General features: G+C 39.6%; 1 protein-coding gene and 2 non-coding genes across 3 annotated transcripts in view; all 3 read right to left on the reverse strand.

The window, feature by feature from the left end:
- Positions 1 to 164: 164 nt before the first annotated feature.
- On the reverse strand, positions 165 to 276 carry Trnal-caa (transfer RNA leucine (anticodon CAA)). Its single transcript has 2 exons — positions 239 to 276; positions 165 to 209 (listed from the first exon to the last, which is right to left on the reverse strand). It is a non-coding gene; the product is annotated as a tRNA-Leu (tRNA).
- Positions 277 to 1427: 1151 nt separating this feature from the next.
- Positions 1428 to 1539, reverse strand: Trnal-caa (transfer RNA leucine (anticodon CAA)). The gene is made up of 2 exons: positions 1502 to 1539; positions 1428 to 1472 (listed from the first exon to the last, which is right to left on the reverse strand). It is a non-coding gene; the product is annotated as a tRNA-Leu (tRNA).
- Positions 1540 to 7706: 6167 nt separating this feature from the next.
- The window catches only part of LOC135077695 (DNA topoisomerase 2), a 48581-nt gene continuing 33847 nt past the window's right edge, over positions 7707 to 22440 (reverse strand). Inside the window, exons 10-18 of the mRNA XM_063972266.1 lie at positions 20544 to 20681; positions 18612 to 18750; positions 17777 to 17900; positions 16799 to 16954; positions 16223 to 16381; positions 14991 to 15104; positions 12544 to 12715; positions 8766 to 9049; positions 7707 to 7868 (exon numbers count right to left, since the gene is read on the reverse strand). Coding sequence (XP_063828336.1) covers positions 7707 to 7868; positions 8766 to 9049; positions 12544 to 12715; positions 14991 to 15104; positions 16223 to 16381; positions 16799 to 16954; positions 17777 to 17900; positions 18612 to 18750; positions 20544 to 20681 — 1448 coding nt within the window. The remainder of the gene's footprint in view (positions 7869 to 8765; positions 9050 to 12543; positions 12716 to 14990; positions 15105 to 16222; positions 16382 to 16798; positions 16955 to 17776; positions 17901 to 18611; positions 18751 to 20543; positions 20682 to 22440) is intronic.

A 22440-nucleotide genomic window follows, 5' to 3' on the forward strand; every position in this document is an offset into this window, starting at 1 on the left:
GTGGTCGTCAATTGGCTGAAACGAATGAATGAACGAGTTAAAAACATAACCTTCCTTCTAGCGCAGTCGGGTAAAAATTGTCAAGCTAATCATCGCAGATCAATCCGTCAACTACGTGACATTTGTTAATAATTACGGATCAGAAGATTTTGATCAAAAATATTTGTCAGAAGTGGGATTCGAACCCACGCCCTCAGAGAGGACCAGAACGCCCGAACCCGCATGGCGGGCAAGTTGCCTTGAGTCTGGCGCCTTAGACCGCTCGGCCATCCTGACATGTGAGCGGAGTGACGAAAATAGCGATCACTTTGCTTGAAGAGTTTTTTTAATCCATGAAAAAAAAATCACGAATGTTTTTAAGCCCGGTTTCCATCATGGCGAATTCTTTCTGTCAATTTCCTTCAATCTGAATGAAATCTCATCATCACCATTATCATCTCAGCATTCTCAGCCATAGGACGTCCACTGCTGAACATAGGCCTCCCCCAATGCTTTCATGTTTCCCGGTTGGTAGCGGCCTGCGTCCAGCGCCTTCCTGCTAGAATGAAATCTGATTAGTGAAAAACATTTCGCCGTTACGCTCAGCCTTGGTGGAACCGGGCCTTATCGTAGTTGGCACCAATTCTCGTAGATAAGCGAAAATAGCGTAGGTATTGCCACGGTGGTATTGTTATCTAACAGAAGAGGTACAAGTTTAAACACTTCATCAAACCGTATTATTCTTATCTGAATTTTTTAAAATCGATTTATACATTCGAGACAAATCTATAGAGAAATTTGTAACAATAAGATTACTTTGACAAATAACTTAATGATTTAGAAAACACTAATAAGAACTTAATAATAACTGATTAAAATTAGTGACTCTTTAGTGGATCATATTTACATATCACATGACTTTGAAAGACTCTACCATTTCATTAGGAAAATTCATTTTTCAGCAGAAACTCGTTACTCCAAATACAATACTATTCTACACAACATAGTATACCTTAAAAATATATCATAACGTAACGTAACGGCCATGTTACTTAAAATAGGGGACAATGATCGTGGTTTCCCTCTCCCTCCAGCGGTAGAGGTAATCCGCCCTCTTTAGAAAGGGGGCGGAGCGTAACATGTCACCCTCTACTTACATTTTTTTACCTCCCAGAGAGAGTATTTTTACAATGGCCGCTCCTCTTGAAAAGGGACTATTCCCACCTCTTGTTCCCAATAAAAAATAGGTATGTTTATTCAATGCCTTTTTAGAAAAATCGCTAACCTAAAGCTACATCAGTCAGTTACTCGTATTTTGCTTAAATTTTAGTTTTACTGGTTTTGCTAAATAAATAATATAAACATAACACAATAAACATTTGAATCGAATTAATTTTCTATTGTTTTAAACATTAATACATTAAAAAAATAACTAACGCAAAAATATTTGTCAGAAGTGGGATTCGAACCCACGCCCTCAGAGAGGACCAGAACGCCCGAACCCGCTTGGCGGGCAAGTTGCCTTGAGTCTGGCGCCTTAGACCGCTCGGCCATCCTGACATATGAGCGGAGAGTTGAAATTAGCTATACCTTACTACAGCTGAATTTATCAAGATATTTTCAGGATTTAAAAATTAAAATGTCTAAAATATTGTAAAAAAAACTGTAAAAAAAAATTAAAAAATATACAACGTGTCCCAAAATTCAAGGATAAGCCGGCGCCGCAGGATGGACATAGTCATGACTACTTTAGGAAAAATAAGGAAAAAAATCTATCTCAATTATTTTTTAAGTTACACAATAAATTACGAAATTCTTCGAAAATTGACACCCCTTATGATATTTTAAATTACCACGACCACCATTTTTCAAATATTTCTGTTTTTTTGTTTGTATCGGCAACTTATAAGTAGTGCTGCTGTCCATCCCAACTCTTAAAACCCCCAGAATCCTTGCAGTTTTTACACAAAAGTTAATCAAAATATGTTATTTCCTTAAAATTTTGAACGATTTTTACTCTCACTCCACTTTGACTCATCGTTTTGTAAAAAAAAAGTATAAACACTACTGCGGCAAGTTTCTTATAAAGTTGACGCAACTATCCAAGATTCCAAAATGGTATAATACTCTAAGAAACCTAGTCGCAAAAAAGATATGCGTACCATTTTTACAAGCACTTCGCTTGTTAGTCAGTATGGGATAAATCTTGCAACTAAATTTAAAACCAGTTCTCCTTAACCAATTGAGCTGAAATTTGGTATACTTGTGTAAGTACGATGAAAATGCAATATTATGGTACCATTGAGCTGAATGGAGACTGGAGGTGGCCATAGGAACTTCTAAACCAAACGGCGGAATTGCATCTAGTTTGAGTTCGTTGGATTTGTCTTTTCAAGCACTTTAGTGCTAGATGATGTCCAGGGTCCTGATGATGAAGTCAATTATAATTTTCAAACAAAGTCAAGCTTAAAAATGTTTTTAAAAAAGTTTTTTTTTATTACAACTTTATTTTAAAGTTGTTTCTCAATCTCATGGCCCAAGTGCTCGGGAAGACAAATCCAACGAACCCAAACTCGATAAGCTTCCGCCGTTTCGTTTAGGAGTTCCTATGGCCAGCTCCTGCCACCTCTTGACTTCATCATCAGGACCCTGGACATCATCTAGCACTAAAGTGCTCGAAAAGACAAGTCCAACGAACCCAAACTAGATGCAATTCCGCCGTTTCGTTAAGAGTTCCTATGGCCACCTCCAGACTCCATCCAGCTCAATGGTACCATAATATTGCATTGTCATCGTACGTACACAAGTATACCAAATTTCAGCTCAATTGGTTAAGGAGAACTGGTTTTAAATTCAGTAGCAAGATTTATCCCATACTAACTAACAAGCGAAGTGCTTGTAAAAATGGTACGCATATCTTTTTTGCGACTAGGTTTCTTAGAGTATTATACCATTTTGGAATCTTGGATAGTTGCGTCAACTTTATAAGAAACTTGCCGCAGTAGTGTTCATACTTTTTTTTTACAAAACGATGAGTCAAAGTGGAGTGAGAGTAAAAATCGTTCAAAATTTTAAGGAAATAACATATTTTGATTAACTTTTGTGTAAAAACTGCAAGGATTCTGGGGGTTTTAAGAGTTGGGGTGAACAGCAGCACTACTTAAGTTGCCGATATAAACAGAAAAACAGGAATATTTGAAAAATTGTGGTCGTGGTAATGTAAAATATCATAAGGGGTGTCAATTTTCGTCGAATTTCATAATTTATTGTGTAAGTTAAAAAATAATTGAGATAGATTTTTTTCCTTATTTTTCCTAAAGTAGTCATGACTATGTCCATCCTGTGGCGTCGGCTTATCCTTGAATTTTGGGACACGTTGTATATTTAGGTAGGTAGGTAACATAAACATTTCATAAAACATAAAAAAGGTTTAAATATTTAATTTAAATTAAAATACTTGTGTCGAAAAAGCTTTTTTTTGCCTGAACGGATCTTAAAATGGATGCAAAGAGATTGTTAAAATAGCAAAGTACCAGGAACGCATACACTTTAAGGAGGTAGCTGCCACGAATAGAAAGATGAAAAGAAAACACTTTTCAACAAACGCACAAATCTGCGCTCAAAGAGCGTACTAATATTGAAAAGTACCAGAATCGCATGAGCTTCGAGGAGGTAGCAAGTGTTAGCATAGTGAGAAGAGGAAAAGAGATAGCGCTTTAGGAACATACCATGCAACAAAAAGAGACAATACTATAAATATGCGCCCGTCTTGAAAGTATAAAATTATTGAAAATGTTGAGGGTAGATGCAAAATCATGACTGAGCTATCAATGGGGCTTACATTTATTTCAAGACGGGCCTATTTTTATAGTGTTGTCCCTTTTTGTTGCATTATATGTTCCTAAAGCGCTATCTCTTTTCCTCATTTCACTATGCTAACTCTTGCTACCTCCTCGAAGCTTATGCGATCCTGGTACATTTCAATATTTTGCAGTTCTTTAAGCGCAGATCTGCGCGTTGTTTGAAGTGTTTTCCGTGTGAGCCATATCCTTCCTTCCGAAGGAGGAAAAAATTAACTTTATGGTCTGGGTCTGGGCGCAAAATTCACTATGCTAACTCTTGCTACCTCCTCGAAGCTTATGCGATCCTGGTACATTTCAATATTTTGCAGTTCTTTGAGCGCAGATCTGCGCGTTGTTTGAAGTCTTTTCCGTGTGAGCCCATTATCCTTCCTTCCGAAGGAGGAAAAAAATTAACTTTATGGTCTGGGTCTGGGCGCAAAATTGAATAAAAATGCTATTGGCATACCAGAGCGTGCTATTATGGAAAAGTACCAGGGTTGCATACGCATGGAGGAGGTAGCTGAGACAAATGAGTGAAATAGAAGTATAGTTAGAGATTTAGGGACATGTAATGCGATAAAAAGAGACAGCACTATAAAATTACGCCCGTCTTGAATGAAAGAATCATTGGATATTTGGGTAGGCGCAAAATAGGTTTTATTTTTCGCCACCCTACAATAATTGAATTTTTATGAACGTCAAATTGTATTGTATTTTGTTTGAGCGTGTGACTGCTGTTTTAAAAATGTTTTATGAGTTTTATTAAAAGTACGTAATCTCATGATCTCTACTCTACCAGGTACGGTTTCTGGTCTTAATTCTGAAACTTAAGAGTAAATTGAGGCTTGGAAAAAAGGAACGAGGAAAACAGCTCCGGATTGAAATGGTGATGGTCAAGTCGTTCTCAGAACAGCGATGGTTGAAAAGTTCAGAGTAGCTGCTTAGTAAAAAAAATATGGACCAAAAATCGCAGCAGTGGGCCTTTGTTCAGAAAGACTGATGCCTTCTCATTATAAGTCTAGGGGTGTTTCAATAAAAACAAATCATATTAAAATTGTCCTTTTATTTACAAATTGTTTAAGATTAACAAATAAACTATAAGAAATTATAGTTGAACAAAATGTCAATACAACAGAGTATCAAACTCGTATCACCTCGTAAAATTTGGATAAATCCTTCGAAACATTTATTATAATTGACAAATAATACAATCCATTCACACAATCTAAAAATATGGAATGAGAGAAATCTTGAAATGACTTTACATTCAATGAAATTGTACTAGAGTAGTAAAACTAGTTTATACTAATTCGCTAGGAAGATTCGAAGTAAAAAAATACCTTAATTTCAAATGTATGAGCTGAATAAATTGTTAGGAAACATTAAATTAAAACGAATAGACACGAAAACAGAGATAGACAAAAGAAATGAAGTTCATTTATTTACAAATTCTATAAAAAATATTGTGATATTCAATTGAGAAATAAATACATACAGGTTGTGTGAATTCACTGGGAATTTTGAGCTGCGTGCCTGACGCCGCGGGGTAATGTACTTAATACACATAAATATTACTTAGAGTAATTGTGCCTACGCTATCGTAAACGTAAGAGATTGCGATGTACTCGCCAATGGTCGGATACAGGGTGAAAATGATATCGTCTATTTGTGAAAACAGAACATCGAAAACACATAATTCAGATGCAGATGAATCGTCATTATAATTTAGAAAGGAAAATTAAAATCATTTTTGTGATTTCGATGTTGTACTTTTCAACAACTTAACTTTTTAGCGTACTTTCAAGAAAACAAACGATTTCATATTTACTCTGTATGGTAAAAATGTATTGTATACTCTTAGAAAGAGACAAGTAAGAGCTAGCGAAACAATTTACTACTCGCTGACTAATTACTTTGTAGTTGTAAATTTACTAATTTTTATCATTTTACTTAATGAAAATTGAGTTATTGGCGTATCTTTCTAAAAGTCCACAACATACACATCTTTTACAAATTTATTTTTCATGTAAAAACCTATTTCACCTCCGTATAAAATTTCACGCAAGTGACTTGTATTCCAGTCTACCGATATGGAAGTTTCGTTGAATCTCTCGCTGCGGTAACGTATCAAAACGTACAAAAATAACTGTAAACATTTAAAATACTGCGGTCTCAGTAACAAATACTGTTACGCCTCCTTGTGCTTAACATTTACACGACTGCTGTCCGGTGTGCAGCGCGTTGACTCTGTAAAGACAAAAATAAAATATAAATGAAGTTAGTAAATAAAATTTACCACAACGGGCCCTGTAGGTCTAGAAATAACCTAAATTGCCTATTTGATAAAATTAAACACAATGGCGTCGAGCTTGCAAGTCACATGTGACGTGGACAACGGGCATGCTAGAAATCAAAATTGTAGGATTAGTTACCACCACAGAGAAGAGATGTGTTTGAATAACCATTCAGGTTTCGATATTTCTACATTAAGAGAGATGATAAAAGCTATTGAGCTTTGTAGAGCCGCACAGGTATGGTTCGGAAATCTGGTTAGTTATGGAAACCTAAACTATACTGTCTTCTACTTTGGGTATCACACTGGTCAAGTGGATTTTAATCGAGGTATAAATTTTTGTCGCAAAATATTATCTAGTATAACTTCATAGCATGCCACAGTTTTTTAGTGTGTTGTTGCATGTACAGTGGGCCAAAGTTCCCCCTGCCCATTTCCGTTTTTTGTCTCGTTCTCATCAAATTGCGATTCTTTGCGATAGAACGAGACGATATGACTGGAAATGGGTAGCTGGAAGTGTGACCCATAGTACGTTTAGCTTATTATATTATACCAGGGATGTTATGGATATCCGTAACCGTAGCCGAAACTTTCGGTCTATTCCACTTTGATCACCTGGCTTTGATGACCCAGGTGATCAAAGTCTACTTCCAGCGACAATTTAGTGTCCTTTGATCACCCACGGATACAATGCCCTGGGTGATCAAAGTGGACTCCAGTTAAATTATTATTTTAGTGTCCTTTGATCACCTACATACAAATCACACCACCTCTTAATAGACACGTCCGCGTCATGTCCAATTGTTGTAAGTACAAACATTTTCTTAATATAGGCAATTTTTTTACAGCATGAAATATTTTAAAGCGTTACTTACCTAAACAATGTTTGTCCGTACATTGAGTATAAGAGGACGTGTGATTTGTATGTAGGTGATCAAAGGACACTAAAATAATAATTTAACTGGAGTCCACTTTGATCACCCAGAGCTCATATCCGTGGGTGTACAAAGGACACTAAATTGTCGCTGGAAGTGGACTTTGATCACCTGGGTCATCAAAGCCAGGTGATCAAAGTGGAATAGACCAAACTTTCGGATATCCGAAATAAAAAAATAACCGTAACCGAAACCGGTATAATATTATTCCTATATCCGTAACCGTATCCATAACCGAAACTACATATCCATAACATCCCTATATTATACATCCGCTATTTGCTGGGTATTATACATCCGCTATTTGCTGGGTACCCACAGCTATTTGCTTCTTACCTGTCGCTAGTCGCTGTCGGAGCCATCGCTGAAGTGGTACTTGGCCTGCGCACGCGCCCGCTTGTTGTCGCGCGGCGGCGGGCTGTGCTCAGGCGGCGCTGTTGCAATATGAGCCCTGTTGCGACTACATACGGTCTATTACCTGTCGCTAGTCGCTTTCGGAGCCATCACTAAATTAGCTACGTTTAAGTATTTGACTGGCGTTGGACGCAGGCCGGTACCAACCGGGCGACATGGAAAGCATTGGGGGAGGCCTATGTTCAGCAGTGGACGTCCTATGGCTGAGATGATGATGATGAAGTATTTGCTTCTTACCTGTCGCTAGTCGCTGTCGGAGCCATCGCTGAAGTGGTACTTGGCCTGCGCACGCGCTCTCTTGTTGTCGCGCGGCGGCGGGCTGTGCTCGGGCGCGGCCGCGTCGGACTCCGAGTCGCTGTCGGCCTTCTTCTTGGCTTTCTTCTTGGGGTTGGCCTTCTTCTTGTCCTGGAATGCGGGTAAAAATTAATAAAAACCTCAGGAAGTCATTTATTTTTGCAAACAGGCTTTTTTAAAAGCACTTTTACACATCCCAGAATTAACCCTACCACTGCTTCGGGACAATGGGCCAGTGCTGAGCCAGTGAAAGAGGGATACAGTTTATGTTGAAGCGAGCGATTCAAATTCAAGCATAGATTCGAGTCTGTTTTGACATTTTATACTTTTTAGTCACATTTTTTTGTGTTGTTAAATTCATTAACAATGTGGAAACTTATGAAGTAAAAAAGCTAAATTTTCATTTCTAAAATCAGGCACTATACGGTCCAGTTTACAAAATTGAAGCTGAGTGGGAAGGCTATGTGAAAATTGGTTTCGTAACATTGTGTTTTTATTTCTAGAGGTTGCTACCAATTCTTAGCATAGCCATTGGCGCTCCTACACACGACGCCGAGGGTTGCGAATATAGTCAAACGATCAAGTGTCAAAAATTAGAACTAATAACCCAATAGTGATAGTATAGTTCCAAAATACTGAACTGTCCTATCCATGACATTGACAGCGTGGCGCCACCGTCAATACCGGATCGCTGGTTGCGATTTTTGCCATGTTGGAAACCATATAGTTGAACGATGGTAGCGCCCCCCTGTCATTGAGTTTGGTGGGACAGTTCAGCGTGGGTCATCTATAGCGCCATTCTGACATTGACTTAGCTGGTACAGTGGGTCTAGACAAAGTGCAAATTATAATCGCAAACCAGTCGAAAAGTGGTCGAAAAGCCCCTTTTTTGTATGGAATTTTGACAGATTCGATTTTCGATTCGATCAAAAAGTGCGTTTTGTCTAGGGGGGCAGTTCAGTGTTGAACAACGATCATCACACAATTTGACATTAAACAACCTCTTACCTTTTTACTGTCAAATATGCTGTCATCGTCATCGCTGTCGAGACTGAGCATGACTTTGGCGGGTCTTTTCTTAGGCTTCGGTTTCTCAGGCTTATCTTCCTTGTCCACATTCATGAGCTTCCTCTTGGGCGGGGCTTTCTTCTTGGGAGGGGAATCGGGGGGAGGGACGTCCTCTTCGTCGCTAGATAGGACAGTGGTGGGGTGGGAGTTGGAGTTAGAGTTGTGGTTAGGCTTCTGAGATTCTTCCTTCTTTGATTCTTCTATCAGGGAGTCGAATAGGCAGTCTGGAATTGAGAATGAGAATTGAAATACTTTTTGCTTGTAGCGTACCTAAAAATTTTACATGGTTCTATTCTATTCTGTGTATGTGATTAATAATGGTGTTTGTAGTCATACATTTTGCTACCAAGTTTCCCAACTGTATAGAGCTACCCACTCAGAGTAGAGCACTTAAATTATTTAAGTGGGCATGTCTCATCCATGAAATGGAGTAAGCACCCCATAATTTGCAGAGTCCCCATAATTATGCCTACTTTAATTTGGTCAATGACTTAAAAGCCACGTGAACATAGTGTAGTAGGACGCCCACCAGATTGTAACGACTTTCTGAAGAATCTAGCTAGCATTTGTGGCGTTCATTTGGGGTTTATGACCAGTAGCGGACTAGCCCATTAGCTGAAATGTGCTTAATGCGTCCAGTATAAAAACTAGCCAGGCTGTAAAGTCCGAAAAGTATCTTTATCATCAACATTATTTCAGCCACAGGACGTCCACTGTAGTAGTGGGCGATATAAATCGATACTAAAAAAATATCGATACATTACGCGATAATATCGCTTCCATCCGATATTATCGAAACGCCTAGTATCGAATTGAATATCGATATATTTCATCCGATATACCAAAAATCGAATTGCTTATTCCTTTAAATAAACTGGTTCAAAATCAGTTCGAATTGGAAAACAAATAATACCAATGAAAGTCTTTCAGATGAGTTATCGCTTTATTTGAGGACTCCAGTGAGTAAATTGACGAAAACCCATTAGAAGTGTGGGCAGACTATAAAATACAGTTCCCAACGTTATACAATGTGGCTTTTAAATATTTAACCATGGTGGCTAGCTCAGTTCCATCTGAACGACTTTTCTCAAAAGCCGCACAGGTTCTTACACAGCAGAGAAGCAGATTGCAAGCCAAAAGGGTCAATAAAATTTGGTTTTTGCAAAGCTTAGAGAAGAAATACTGGGATTTATAAATCTTTCACTTTTGGGTCGTATGGCCATTGATTTCATTTGCATGATATACATATAAATAAAGTTGATTTGTTCTAGATGTTGTGACTCATATTAATAATATCAACCTTCCCTATTTAATATTAGAAACTAGTTTAATACGAGTAAGTAGGAAATTACTTACGATATTTCAAAAATATCGATATATATGTTCGATATATCGCAAAGTATCGATAGAACATTACGATATATTATATCGGAAATAATATCGATATTTTTTTAACATGAACATCACTAGTCCACTGCTGAACATAGGCCTCCCCCAATGATTTCCATATCGCCCGGTTAGTAGTGGGTGTTTATGAGGTCGTCGGTCCACCTTGTGCCGTGGCGTTCATGTGGCCGTGGCCGTGCAAGCCGTGTGGTGACGGCAGAGTAGAATACATTTGTCACCAACCCCTACTCTTCCCGCGGGTGTCGTAAGAGGCGACTTAGGGACTACACATCAAACAGAGAATGGGCAGCAGCGCTCTCTGAAAAACATCAATCTTTTAAACTGCGATCTCCAACCCGCCTGCCTAGCGTGGAGATTATGGCAAAACCCTCCACTATAGTGGAGGAGGCTCATAGTCCAGCAGTGGACTGTAAAGGGCTGTTGATGATGACGGTCCACCTTGTGGGTAAAAGTATCCTTACCGGAGTCCATTTCAGCGGGCTTCTTCCCGGCGTTCTTCTTGACGTTGAAGTCGTCATCGTCGTCGTCGCTGAGCACTCGCGGCGCCTCCACGTCTGACTCTATCTTGTTGTGGAGCCTTTATTATTACATTCTACCTACCTAGCTAAAATAGTAAAAATAAACTGGCTTCTTTCCGGCGTGCTTTTCTTGACGTTGAATTCTCCATCATGTGAGATGCAGACCAAGAGCTTCTACGTTGTGGGTAAAAAAGTAAAATATTGTGCTTTGAGGCGTCCAGCAGAAAAACTGACCAGCTGGACTAGGATGCGCTCTATGATAAAATTTTATCGATGATTTATGGGCTTATCGTGTAAAGTTTATCACGATACCCATCCTAGGCCTACAGACTGCCAAAATTTAAATGTATCCTTCATCATCATCATTTCAGCCATAGGACGTCCACTGCTGAACATAGGCCTCCCCCAATGCTTTCCATGTTGATCGAGTGGTAGCGGCCTGCGTCCAGCGCTTCCCTGCTACCTTTACGATGTCGTCGGTCCACCTTGTAGGTGGACGTCCCACGCTGCGTTTTCCGGTACGCGGCCTCCATTCCAGAACCTTTCTGCCCCATCGGCCGTCAGTTCTGCGTACTATGTGCCCTGCCCATTGCCACTTCAGCTTGCTAATCCGTCGGATTAGCAAGAATGTATCCTTACCCGAGTCCATTTCAGCGGGCTTCTTCCCGGCGTTCTTCTTGACGTTGAAGTCGTCGTCGTCGTCGTCGCTGAGCACTCGCGGCGCCTCCACGTCTGACTCTATCTTGTTGTGGAGCCTTTATTATTACATTCTACCTACCTAGCTAAAATAGTAAAAATAAACTGGCTTCTTTCCGGCGTGCTTCTTGACGTTGAACTCTGCATCATGTGAGATGAAATCCAAGAGCTTCTACGTTGTGGGTAAAAAAGTAAAATATCGTGCTTTGAGGCGTCCAGCAGAAAAACTAACCAGCAGCGTTAGGATGCGGTCTATGATAAAATCTTATCGATGATTTAAGACGACAAATGCACGGGCTTATCGTGTAAAATCGATAAAAGTTATCACGATACCCATCCTAGGCCTACAGCCTGCCAAAATTTAAATGTATCCTTACCGGAGTCCATTTCAGCGGGCTTCTTGCCGGCGTTCTTCTTGACGTTGAAGTCGTCGTCGTCGTCGTCGCTGAGCACTCGCGGCGCCTCCACGTCTGACTCTATCTTGTTGTGGAGCCTTTATTATTACATTCTACCTACCTAGCTAAAATTGTATCAAACTGGCTTCTTTCCGGCGTGCTTCTTGACGTTGAACTCTCCATCATGTGAGATGAAGACCAAGAGCTTCTACGTTGTGGGTAAAAAAGTAAAATATTGTGCTTTGCGGCATCCAGCACAAAAACTAACCAGCAGCGTTAGGATGCGCTCTATGATAAAATCTTATCGATGATTTTAGATGACAAATTCACGGGCTTATCGTGTGATATCGATGAAAGTTTATCTCGATACCCATCCAAGGGCTACAGACTGCCAAAATTAAAATGCATCCTTACCGGAGTCCATTTCAGCGGGCTTCTTGCCAGCGTTCTTCTTGACGTTGAACTCTCCATCATGTGAGATGAAAACCAAGAGCTTCTACGTTGTGGGTAAAAAAGTAAAATATTGTGCTCAGAGGCGTCCAGCAGAAAAACTAACCAGCAGCGTTAGGATGCGCTCTATGATAAAATCTTATCGATGATTTTAGACGACAAATGCACGGGCTTATCGTGTAAAATCGATAAAAGTTTATCACGATACCCATCCAAGGGCTACAGACTGCCAAAATTTAAATGCATCCTTACCGGAGTCCATTTCAGCGGGCTTCTTGCCTGCGTTCTTCTTGACGTTGAAGTCGTCGTCGTCGTCGTCGCTGAGCACTCGCGGCGCCTCCACGTCTGACTCTATCTTGTTGTCGTGGAGCTCTAGGTCTGAGTTGGATTCGGACTCGTCGTCGCCGTCTTTGTATTTTTGGACCTGAAATTTGGTGATAATGTTGATTAGTTTATTTTCAACAATAATGTGGACTACATTAGAGGCAATGAAAGCCAGACTGGCCAAACTAATCAAGATATTTGACCTAACTTATTGTTGTCTTATGCCCGTTTTCACCATCAATTCCTAATTTTTAAGTGAAACAAAATTCATGTCAAATTACAGATCACTTGAAAATTAGGGATTGATGGTGAAAACGGGCATTACTTTGGTTTATCGACTATTACTCAGTGTCAATACTCTCTCAGTTGTACCAGACCTGTTCATCTCCGCGAGTTTACATCGAAAACAAAACACGCACGATGGCCCACCTACAGGATACTATTCGACAAGGCCTCACATACGAGCGAACATTGACTCACGCACGCGTATTCTTGTGTATGATGGAAGAAAATAAAGAAAATGGTGTACTAAATACTGTGCAGTATTTAACTGCCTAAATTATAATAAAAACACAGAATGTACTTTTTTATGTTGCCTCAAGACACTGAGAGTAGTGTCCGACCGAATGTTCGGTTTCGGTTTCGTTTTCGGTTGAGTTTCGGTAAAAACACGAGTTTCGGTTTAGTTTCGTTTTCGGCGGCAAACTTGCCGAAACTACGACCGAAACCGAATGTGCATTCGGAAGTTTCCGCACTGTTATCGGTCATGTTCGGCGCGTTGAATGAGTGAATAAATTCGATCAGAGCCAATGTCGTGATTCGCTCGCTTGTTTGTTTGCTGTTAGTTTTGTTGTGGTGGTGATTTATTTTGAATTTGGTAAGTTTTATCTCGTTTTATGTCGTTATAACATAAGAGCGGGTAGTAAACATAAAAAAAATATCAATATGACTGATAAAAGTTTAATCAAGTTTAATCTAACCTACAAATTTTTTTTTTGGTTCGCAAATGCTATACGTAAACAAACATTAGTTAAGTAGTTAGTAATGACTATATTGCATTTCATGGTGATAATATTACGGATTCAGAGTTTCAAAGTTCATTTTAGTATTTATCACCGAGGTATCCAAGTGCCAAGTACAGTAGATACTAACTTACGTACTACCAATTTTGTTTTGAGAAATTATTAAGGTAAAAGACCCGACCATGGGACGGGTTATGTAGATGTCCTGAATATTGCGGGTAATTAAAATCTAGACTATAAATCCTTCTTTTTCTTTTTTTAAACATAATTTGATACTTTTTAGAGTAAAAAGGCGCTTTATAAGTTCAATTTTAATGCATTTTAAAGAGAAAACAATAAAGACTGTCTGATTATAATAACGTTTTCTTTATTTTTCCCTCAAAATATGAGCCTTGTAAGGAAGTTTCGGTTTTGGTTTCGGTTTCGGCCGAAATAGACACCGTTGCCGAAATTCGTTTTCGGTTTCGGTTTCGGTCGTAAAACTAGTTTCGGTCGGACACTAACTGAGAGGTAAATAAGTAGTTAATATTATTCATGCTAAATCATGCATTTCCTCCGCCATTTTCCGCAGTTTGGCACCTCACGTCACATCATTTTACCGAAGTCAGCCCTATAGCTTCGGCGCAGTGCCGATCACTGACGTTTGTCAACAAAATGGTGCTTGACTCTTGAGACAGGCTAAATTACACCATATTGTTAATGACATTGAGCATACATTTTTTTAAATACCTTCGCGAAGTAAAACTTCTGTACGTAGTACTTATTATTATTCTGTGGTTGTACTATGAACCGATCAAATGGCGAGATTCCAGACACAATCCGAAAGGAATAGTGTCACGCCCCGATCCAACAGGATTTATTCTTTGTACATATGAAAAGTCAAACAGATATCATCATAGAACCTAAATAAAAATTCTGATTCAGTTTGGATTCGAGTCTTACAATCTTAAGCAGGACATAGGTGAATTATCAAAATGGGGGATTTGCCACACTAGACGCGTTGTGCGGTCAGCGGTCAGAGCAAACTGAACGCAGTCAGCATCCAATGTGGCGAATCCTTAAAATACATTCTACGTGGTGGAAACGATAAGTGATCTCACTTGATTATTTCTAAACTATACAAGATATCGAAAAACTGGTTATATTGAACTTAATAAGTAGTTAGTAAATATTGAATTTTCGGATAGATCCAGCTTATTTTGTAACCTAATTGGTACCGTTGGATAGAGCTCATGAAGTACTTTCAGGATCAGTAACCAGTTTTTGGATATCTTGTATAGTTTAGAAATAATCGAGTGAGATCACTTATCGTTTCCACCCTGTATATTATGTAACAGATCTAAAGCTACTGACTTTGGTGGCGGCCCTCCTGGCATTAGTCCGCTCTCGCGGCGCGGGCGGCTCCACCATTTCTGCGTCCGACTCCGACATCTCGCCAGAACTGCTGCCGCTGAATGTCATCTTCTTCTGCTGATAAGGAAGTTTTGATTAGCGATGTTTACAGTAGGCTTAGGATACGCGCCGCGATAAGCGGTTATCACGCCATTTTATCGATTTTGCCCACAGATCATAGAAACTAAAGGGAGATGTACCAAGAGGGTGGGGCCGGTGTCGCAGCAATATGCCCAGAGTTATTCGTCATCTCGCACCTCTAAAGGTGCGAGTTGGCACCTTCTGTTTTTTATGTCATCAACTCGCACCTTTTTGAAATCTGACGTGTTTATGTATAGTCATCTACAAAAATGTTTTAATAAATTACTTATATTGAATTGTGTAAGACACTTGCAACGACTTGAGTTTAATAATAAAACAAAATGTACCTCGTTTAATTACTAATGATGTTGATAGATGGCGTTTCACGGCTTCCCCCGCATGAATAATTTACAAACGTTAAATTTTTTTTTAATCCCTTAAAGTTTGATCACTACATGCCCGACACACTGAGTTTTGTTTCAATTCGTTTTTATTTGACTGTACTTTTGAAAAGGTGCGAGTTGACGAACAACCCCCAAAAACAGAACACATTGCTCGTGACAGCGATGATGTCATAATGTAAACAGTTTACATTGCTTGCGTAGTACTAGATTATTCGAACGTTGAGTACTGATGGACCGCAGTGGATAATGAGGACATATTTTGATTACTTTGTGTATGTGAATTTCTAACGCTACACTGAGTTTCGAACTGAGCGCATTAGTTGGTATCTCTCTCTCTATGATTGTACCCATATATTTTGACGTCGATAAAGTATATCACGGCACGCATCCTAGCCCTAGGCTGGTCAACACTAGCATTTTTAGTGAGTTCTTCATTCATACTGGACCGTCACGATTTTCAAATACGATGTACCATTTCACAATAAGGCCCCTAAGGGAAGGGATAGTCCTTCAAGGAGTCATTTATCAATCGATTCTCCTTTAACCATCACACAATAGAAGGATTTTAGACAATCGATATGCGGCATCATGCAACCCTGTAGAAGTTTGATACATCAATTTAAACTTTTTGCTGTGAAGATACAATTGAAAATCAATGAAAATACATAATGTTTTCCTACGCTGGGTAAGGGCTAACAACGATTTTACCTTCTTAGGTTCTTTCTTGAAGGTGAGCTTGGTCTGCTTGAGTCCGTCCTTGTCTTTCTCCGGTTTCTCTGCCTTTTCTGCCTTCTCCACTTTTTCCTTCTTCACCCGGCCACGAGGTTTCTTTTCGCCGCTGGACGGACTGATGCCTGATGGATCTTCCTGTAAATATTATTGTAAAAAACTATTATAGTATTGCCGCCGCATAACTGATGTTATTATATCGTAAAAAACTATTAGGGTTCTGCCGCACAAAATCGATAGTTCAAATGGGTCGAAAATAACCAATTCTTCTAGTAGCAATTTGTATTGCACAAATTACCCGCCGTAGTTCCGATAGCCCCTCGTGTTAAGCTAAATAAGCTTGTGTTACGAGTGGGCTCACCACAATAGTCGAGCGACCAATGAATCGATTATATTCAATCTTAGATAGCATTAATAAGGGAAATATTTTTTTATTGTAAATAAAACGTCCTACCAGTAAACAGAACCTAAAGTGGGTTTTGACGTAACAATGTAAAAAAGTAGTGCCACCTGATCCCCGATTCCTGTTGTATGATCCCTGATCCCCAGACTTACCGGATCATACTCTTTCTTGATCTCCTTCCTTGTCTTGGCTTTCTCAGCAGCCTGGATTCTCTTGATGAGGTCTTCTGATATCTTGGGCTCGACTCGGCGCCCGTTCTCCGAAGGCGCGATGTCCATTAGTGACTTGCGGTTCTTTTTGCTGGCGTTCTGGAAAAATGGTGAGTGATAATGAGTTGATTTATACAAACAAGAAGGGGTGAAGTATGGTTGTATAATAACTGGTACGGGACAATTCCCACCTCTCGTTCCCATCGCTGCAACTTCTGTGTAGCCAGGATCTACAGCTTGATCGCCATAAAAACCCAACCAATGAAGGTCAAGTTTGTCCCGGGGGAAAGTTAAACTGACATTGGACCCGCAACGAAATTAATCATAAGAATAAATTTAATAATAGCTGGTAGGGAATGCCAACTGCTATAAATCGGTAACAGTTTCACTAGTTTAATACTTTTTAATTGAGGAGTGGCAAATAAACGACATGACAAAATAAACTGATAGGGAAAAATGCCTTTGGCACAAGGCCGGGACTAAACTAATATCACACATTGTGGAGCAAAGCGAATATACTTTAAGAAAATGGGGCTGTGATCTGTCCATTCCACTAATGATTTTATACAACCTTGTCAACTGCACCAAGTATAATTTAATATTATTTACCTTCATCCTATCCATCTGATTGTAAGCAGGGAAAGACAAACAGTTTTAATATAATATTATTAGAAAAAAATGTGTCCTTGTGATCATTCTGTCGTTTTATCCACGAAGACGCGCCCCACCACTTTTTGGTCTCGGTTGCGCGGGGTGCGGGGAGTTTAATCCGAGCAATCCGTAAGGCATTATTGTAGTGTGCGTGTGCACTCATGGATAATTTAGCGTGTACCGATGACACTCAAACATTAGCGGAAGAATGGTGGGGCGCGTCTTCGTGGATGAAACGACCTATAATAGTAAGTTTTTTAAGTAACTCACGAAGGCTTTGGCGCTCTTTTTGTTGGTATTGCTTTCTTCCCGACGCTCGGCTTCCTCGACTTCTTCTAGTTTGATGAGCAGGGCGTCTAAGTCTTCGCGCCACAGGAGGGAAGGACTCTTCGCTCTGAAAAGTACGAACAAATTTTCCAACTTTAACATTTGTTGTAAAGTTTAAAGCTACATAGTTGTACAACTACTAAGTCACAAATATAAAGCATAACTATGATTCATAAGGTTCTTGCGGTAATAGAGCGGTACTGGAGGCGTTTTTGTGACATCAAATAAGGCGAGATTTTAGACTTGTATACCATGACAGCTGTCACGTTACGTCATCCCTCCCGCACCGCAGGGGGCGTAGGGTGAGTTTACGTCAAAAGCATTCGATATCGACTACGTAAAAAAGTGCCATTAAGGGGCAGGAAAGTTCTTGAGTGGCGACCACGAGCCGGAAGACGTAGCGTGGGCAGGCCTCCCACTAGGTGGACCAACAATCTGGTGAAGGTCGCGGGAGGTGCCTGGATACGGGCGGACCGGTCTTTGTGGAAAACCTTGGGGGAGGCCTTTGTCCAGCAGTGGACGTCTTTCGGCTGAAACGAACGAACGAACAGATATAGGTGTTATTTTGGTACTGACTTGAGCGCGGTGAGCTCAGCGAGCTTCTGGTCGCGCTGCTTGAGCAGCTAATTACTATAGCATCTTATCTGTAGACTATGGTACTGATTACATTATAAATAACTTTCTTAGCTGTAAGATAAGACCACCATGTACTAGTTGTCATAAAAATAAAGAGAAAAGAATCTTATGTCGTTGTAATAGGTGTTATTTTGGTACTGACTTGAGCGCGGTGAGTTCAGCGAGCTTCTGGTCGCGCTGCTTGAGCAGCTCGTCCTTCTTCTCCTTGGTGAGCATCCACATCGACATGCCCAGCAGGTAGTTGAACTTCTTCACTTCCTTCAAGTTCTGGAACGCTTTCTCTGCGAACGATAATCAAGTGTTGAAGTTTTTAATGGAGAATTTATTATTTTTTAAAGAATTTTGGAATGGTAAGAATAGTAATACATTTACATCTTGTGCCTTTTCTCATTTCTTTACTGAGGGCTGATTTAATCGTTAAATAACTTTTACCTGAAGAATAAGTTTGGCACATTGACAGTTTCAGTATTTTATTCAAAATGACAAGTTTGACGATTAAAAAATCAGCCCTAAGGCCCAGTTTTTTGATTCGTAGTTAAAATAACTAATTGTTAAATTTTGCTACTAATGGTTAAATATTAACAAACTGTAAACTAATAGTTAAAAATGTACTAAAAGTCGAACTAACCATTGTTCGAAAAACATTTTTTTCTGATATTTAACCACTTGTCACTTGACATCTGTCAAATTTGACTATTGGTTAATTTAACTACGAATCAAAAAACTGGGCCTAAGTCTTATTTCTTGTGCCCGCGTATAATTCAGTTTGTCACTGGCGCAATCCGTCATTGAAACGAATTCTTTGATTGAAGTGAGAAACGCGCTCCATTTTACAACTCGATCGAGTTAGCTGGCACCTGGCAGCCGTGACGTCACATCGACGCTCTTGTACGGACGGAATGAACGCGGGCAGCTATCTTATTTTTTTGTTATAACAAAAGTTGATTTTTATTTTTAACTTGTTGTTGACTTTTCAACCGACTTCAAAAAAAGGAGGAGGTTCTCAATTCGACCCGTATGTTTTTTTTTTTTTTTTCTATGTTTGTTACGCGATAACTCCGCCAATTATGAACCGATTTGAACAAATCTTTTTTCGGCGTATAGGTAATACCTCAAGGGTGGTCCCATTTAAATTTAATAATAGAAAAAACAACCCCCAAGGGTGGAAAATTGGGGATGAACTTTTTTATACGCAATATCTCCGCCGATTATAAATCAATTTGAACGATTATTTTTTTGTTGAATAGGTATTATCAAAAGGGTGGTTTCATGCGAATTTGAAGAAAATATTTCACCCCCAAGGGTGGAAAATTGGGGATGAACTTTTTTATACGCAATATTTTTAATTTTTAGTTTTTTTTTGTGTTCACGCATTTGAAGTCGGTTTTATTTTTTTTAAAAGTTATATTGATAAAGAGTTACTTATAAGTAACTCTTTATCAATAAAATACCACTAACCCCACCCTCGGATGGAAATCGCCCGTGGGAGTCACGGGAGCTCACAACTGTTTCTGAGGGCTTCTAAAGCCTGGTCCGTGAGCACGTAGAATCCCGTCCAATGACCCCAAGCTACCCATCCTTGTCGCTCGCACGTAATTATGTTGCTGTCGCGCTCGCACACTCACCACAACCCATCCTGAGGGCTTTCGGAATCCCACAGTTTTCCTCCCACTAGCGAGTGACGAGGTTTTTGTGGGTGCTTCGTCCTTCTAGCTTGGGAAGCCTAGTCCTTACTAGTCCCCGCTGGATAGGTATATTGAATATTCGAATAAATAAATAAATATCCTTAGACATTTTACACTGCGCTTCTAGTCCCAAACTAAGCAAAGCTTGTACTATGGGTACTAGACAACGGATATAAACATACTTAAATACTTTTTTTTTTTGTAAATACATACTTATTATACATAGAAAACACCCAGTCCAATACAAACAAATATGTTCATGCACACAAATGTTTGTACTGTGCGGGAATCGAACCCGCTACCTCCGGAATAGTAGTCCGTTTCGAAGTTCGAACCACTACACCAAACGGCCGACTCAATGCATTTTCCCCGTTTAAGGTTATCCTTACCTGGGTCAGCCGGCTTGCCCTTGTTGTCTTCGGGCTCCGGTTCGTCCTCGGACTCGGGCTCGTCTTCCTCGAGCGCCGTGAGCCCCTGCATCTTGCTGGCTCGCTTCTTCCACTCCGCGATCGGGTCCGGGGCGTAGCCTGGGAAGAGAAGAGAAGATTATAGAAATAGAAATAATAATAGAAGAATATAGAAATCTGTAATCTTTTTGCCTCCTACTTTCATTCTACATTTCTCTCTTCACCTTTAAATAACACTTGTAATGTTTTTTCCGGAGTTCTAAATGGGAATGATTCAAACACTATTAGTGACATTGTTATTGATTCCGATAAAGTTTTCAAACTACTTAAATCAGTAGACTTAAGTAAAGGTGCTGGGCCAGATAAAATCGTGCCATTGTTCATTCTTAAATGTGCAAAATACTTATCCCTACCACTTACTATTTTATTCAGGCGATCAATTTCGGAAGGAATCGTGCCTGTAATTTGGAAATCTGCATTCATCACACCCGTGCACAAAAGTGGCTGTAAGAGTGAGATAGGGAATTATAGGCCTATATCAAAACTTTGCATATTTGCAAAAATCTTTGAAAGAATAGTGTATGCTGAAGTTTATGGGGCTCTGTCATCGAAGTTTATCCCAGAGCAACACGGATTCTTAAAAAAGAGATCAACAGCCTCAAATCTGTTACTGTTCACGGACTTTACCACTTCTTGCATGGACTCTGGAGGACAAGTGGACGCCATTTTCACTGATTACAGTAAAGCTTTCGATCGGATCGATCATGTGTTGCTATTGCGAAAACTTCTCCTTGCAGGAGTTCATGGTAACCTGTTTAGATGGTTTACCTCATACATTGAAAATCGATCTCAGGCTGTAGTGGTGAATGGCTTCTCTTCTTGCTGGACCAATATTCCCTCAGGCGTCCCTCAAGGTTCCTTATTGGGACCCTTGCTCTTTAATATCTTCATAAACGATGTGTGTACTTGCTTCAAACATTCAAAATTTCTTCTTTACGCTGATGATATGAAGATATTTAAAAATATTTGCTCTTATGATGACTCTCGTTTTCTTCAGGAGGATCTGGATAGGTTTGAGCAGTATTGCTCTTTGAATAGGTTGGATTTAAACGTCGCAAAATGTAATTTTATATGTTTCACACGTAAAAGGAAGCCACTGTGCAACACATACTATCTTAGGGGACAGGAACTGAAGGAAGTGGTGGAGATACGAGACCTAGGTATCATACATGATACTAAATTGACGTATGAGAAACACGTGGACAATATTGCTAAAAGAGCTAGGAGAGCAATGGGTTTTATTATGAGAACGTGTTCACAATTCAATGATATCAAAGTACCCAAAATTCTATTCTGTTCCTTGGTGCGAAGTACCCTCGAGTATTGTTCTCAGGTCTGGAACCCTCGTTATAAGGTCCACTCTGACAGACTGGAATCCGTTCAACGTAGGTTTATGAGGTTCTTGCAGTACAAGTGTGGGATTCGTGATTCTGACTATGAGACCAGATGTCGTAGATTCCATATTTTACCCCTTAAACACAGAAGAGCAATTGCGGATATCATATTTTTAGTAAAAATCGCACAGAATTATATTGATTCTCCAGAACTGCTCTCGAAAATCTGTCTCAAAGTTCCAAATAGAACTGTTAGGCTCCCTATTTATTTAAATATCCCCCGCTGCAGTACCAACTACAGACAGAATTCATTCTTTTTGCGATCGGCATGTGAAGTGAACAAATTGGTTACCATTCCTGAACTCGATTTGTTTAACTCGAAACCAAATCTCTTTAGGGACACATTGGCTAAATCTTGGTTCGACGGTTCATCAGCTGTTTAATGTAGGTATAGATCTTAATTTAAAAATAACTCTCTCATGTAA

The sequence above is a fragment of the Ostrinia nubilalis genome, chromosome 13 (genome assembly GCF_963855985.1).
Source record: "Ostrinia nubilalis chromosome 13, ilOstNubi1.1, whole genome shotgun sequence".
NCBI lineage: Eukaryota > Metazoa > Arthropoda > Insecta > Lepidoptera > Crambidae > Ostrinia > Ostrinia nubilalis.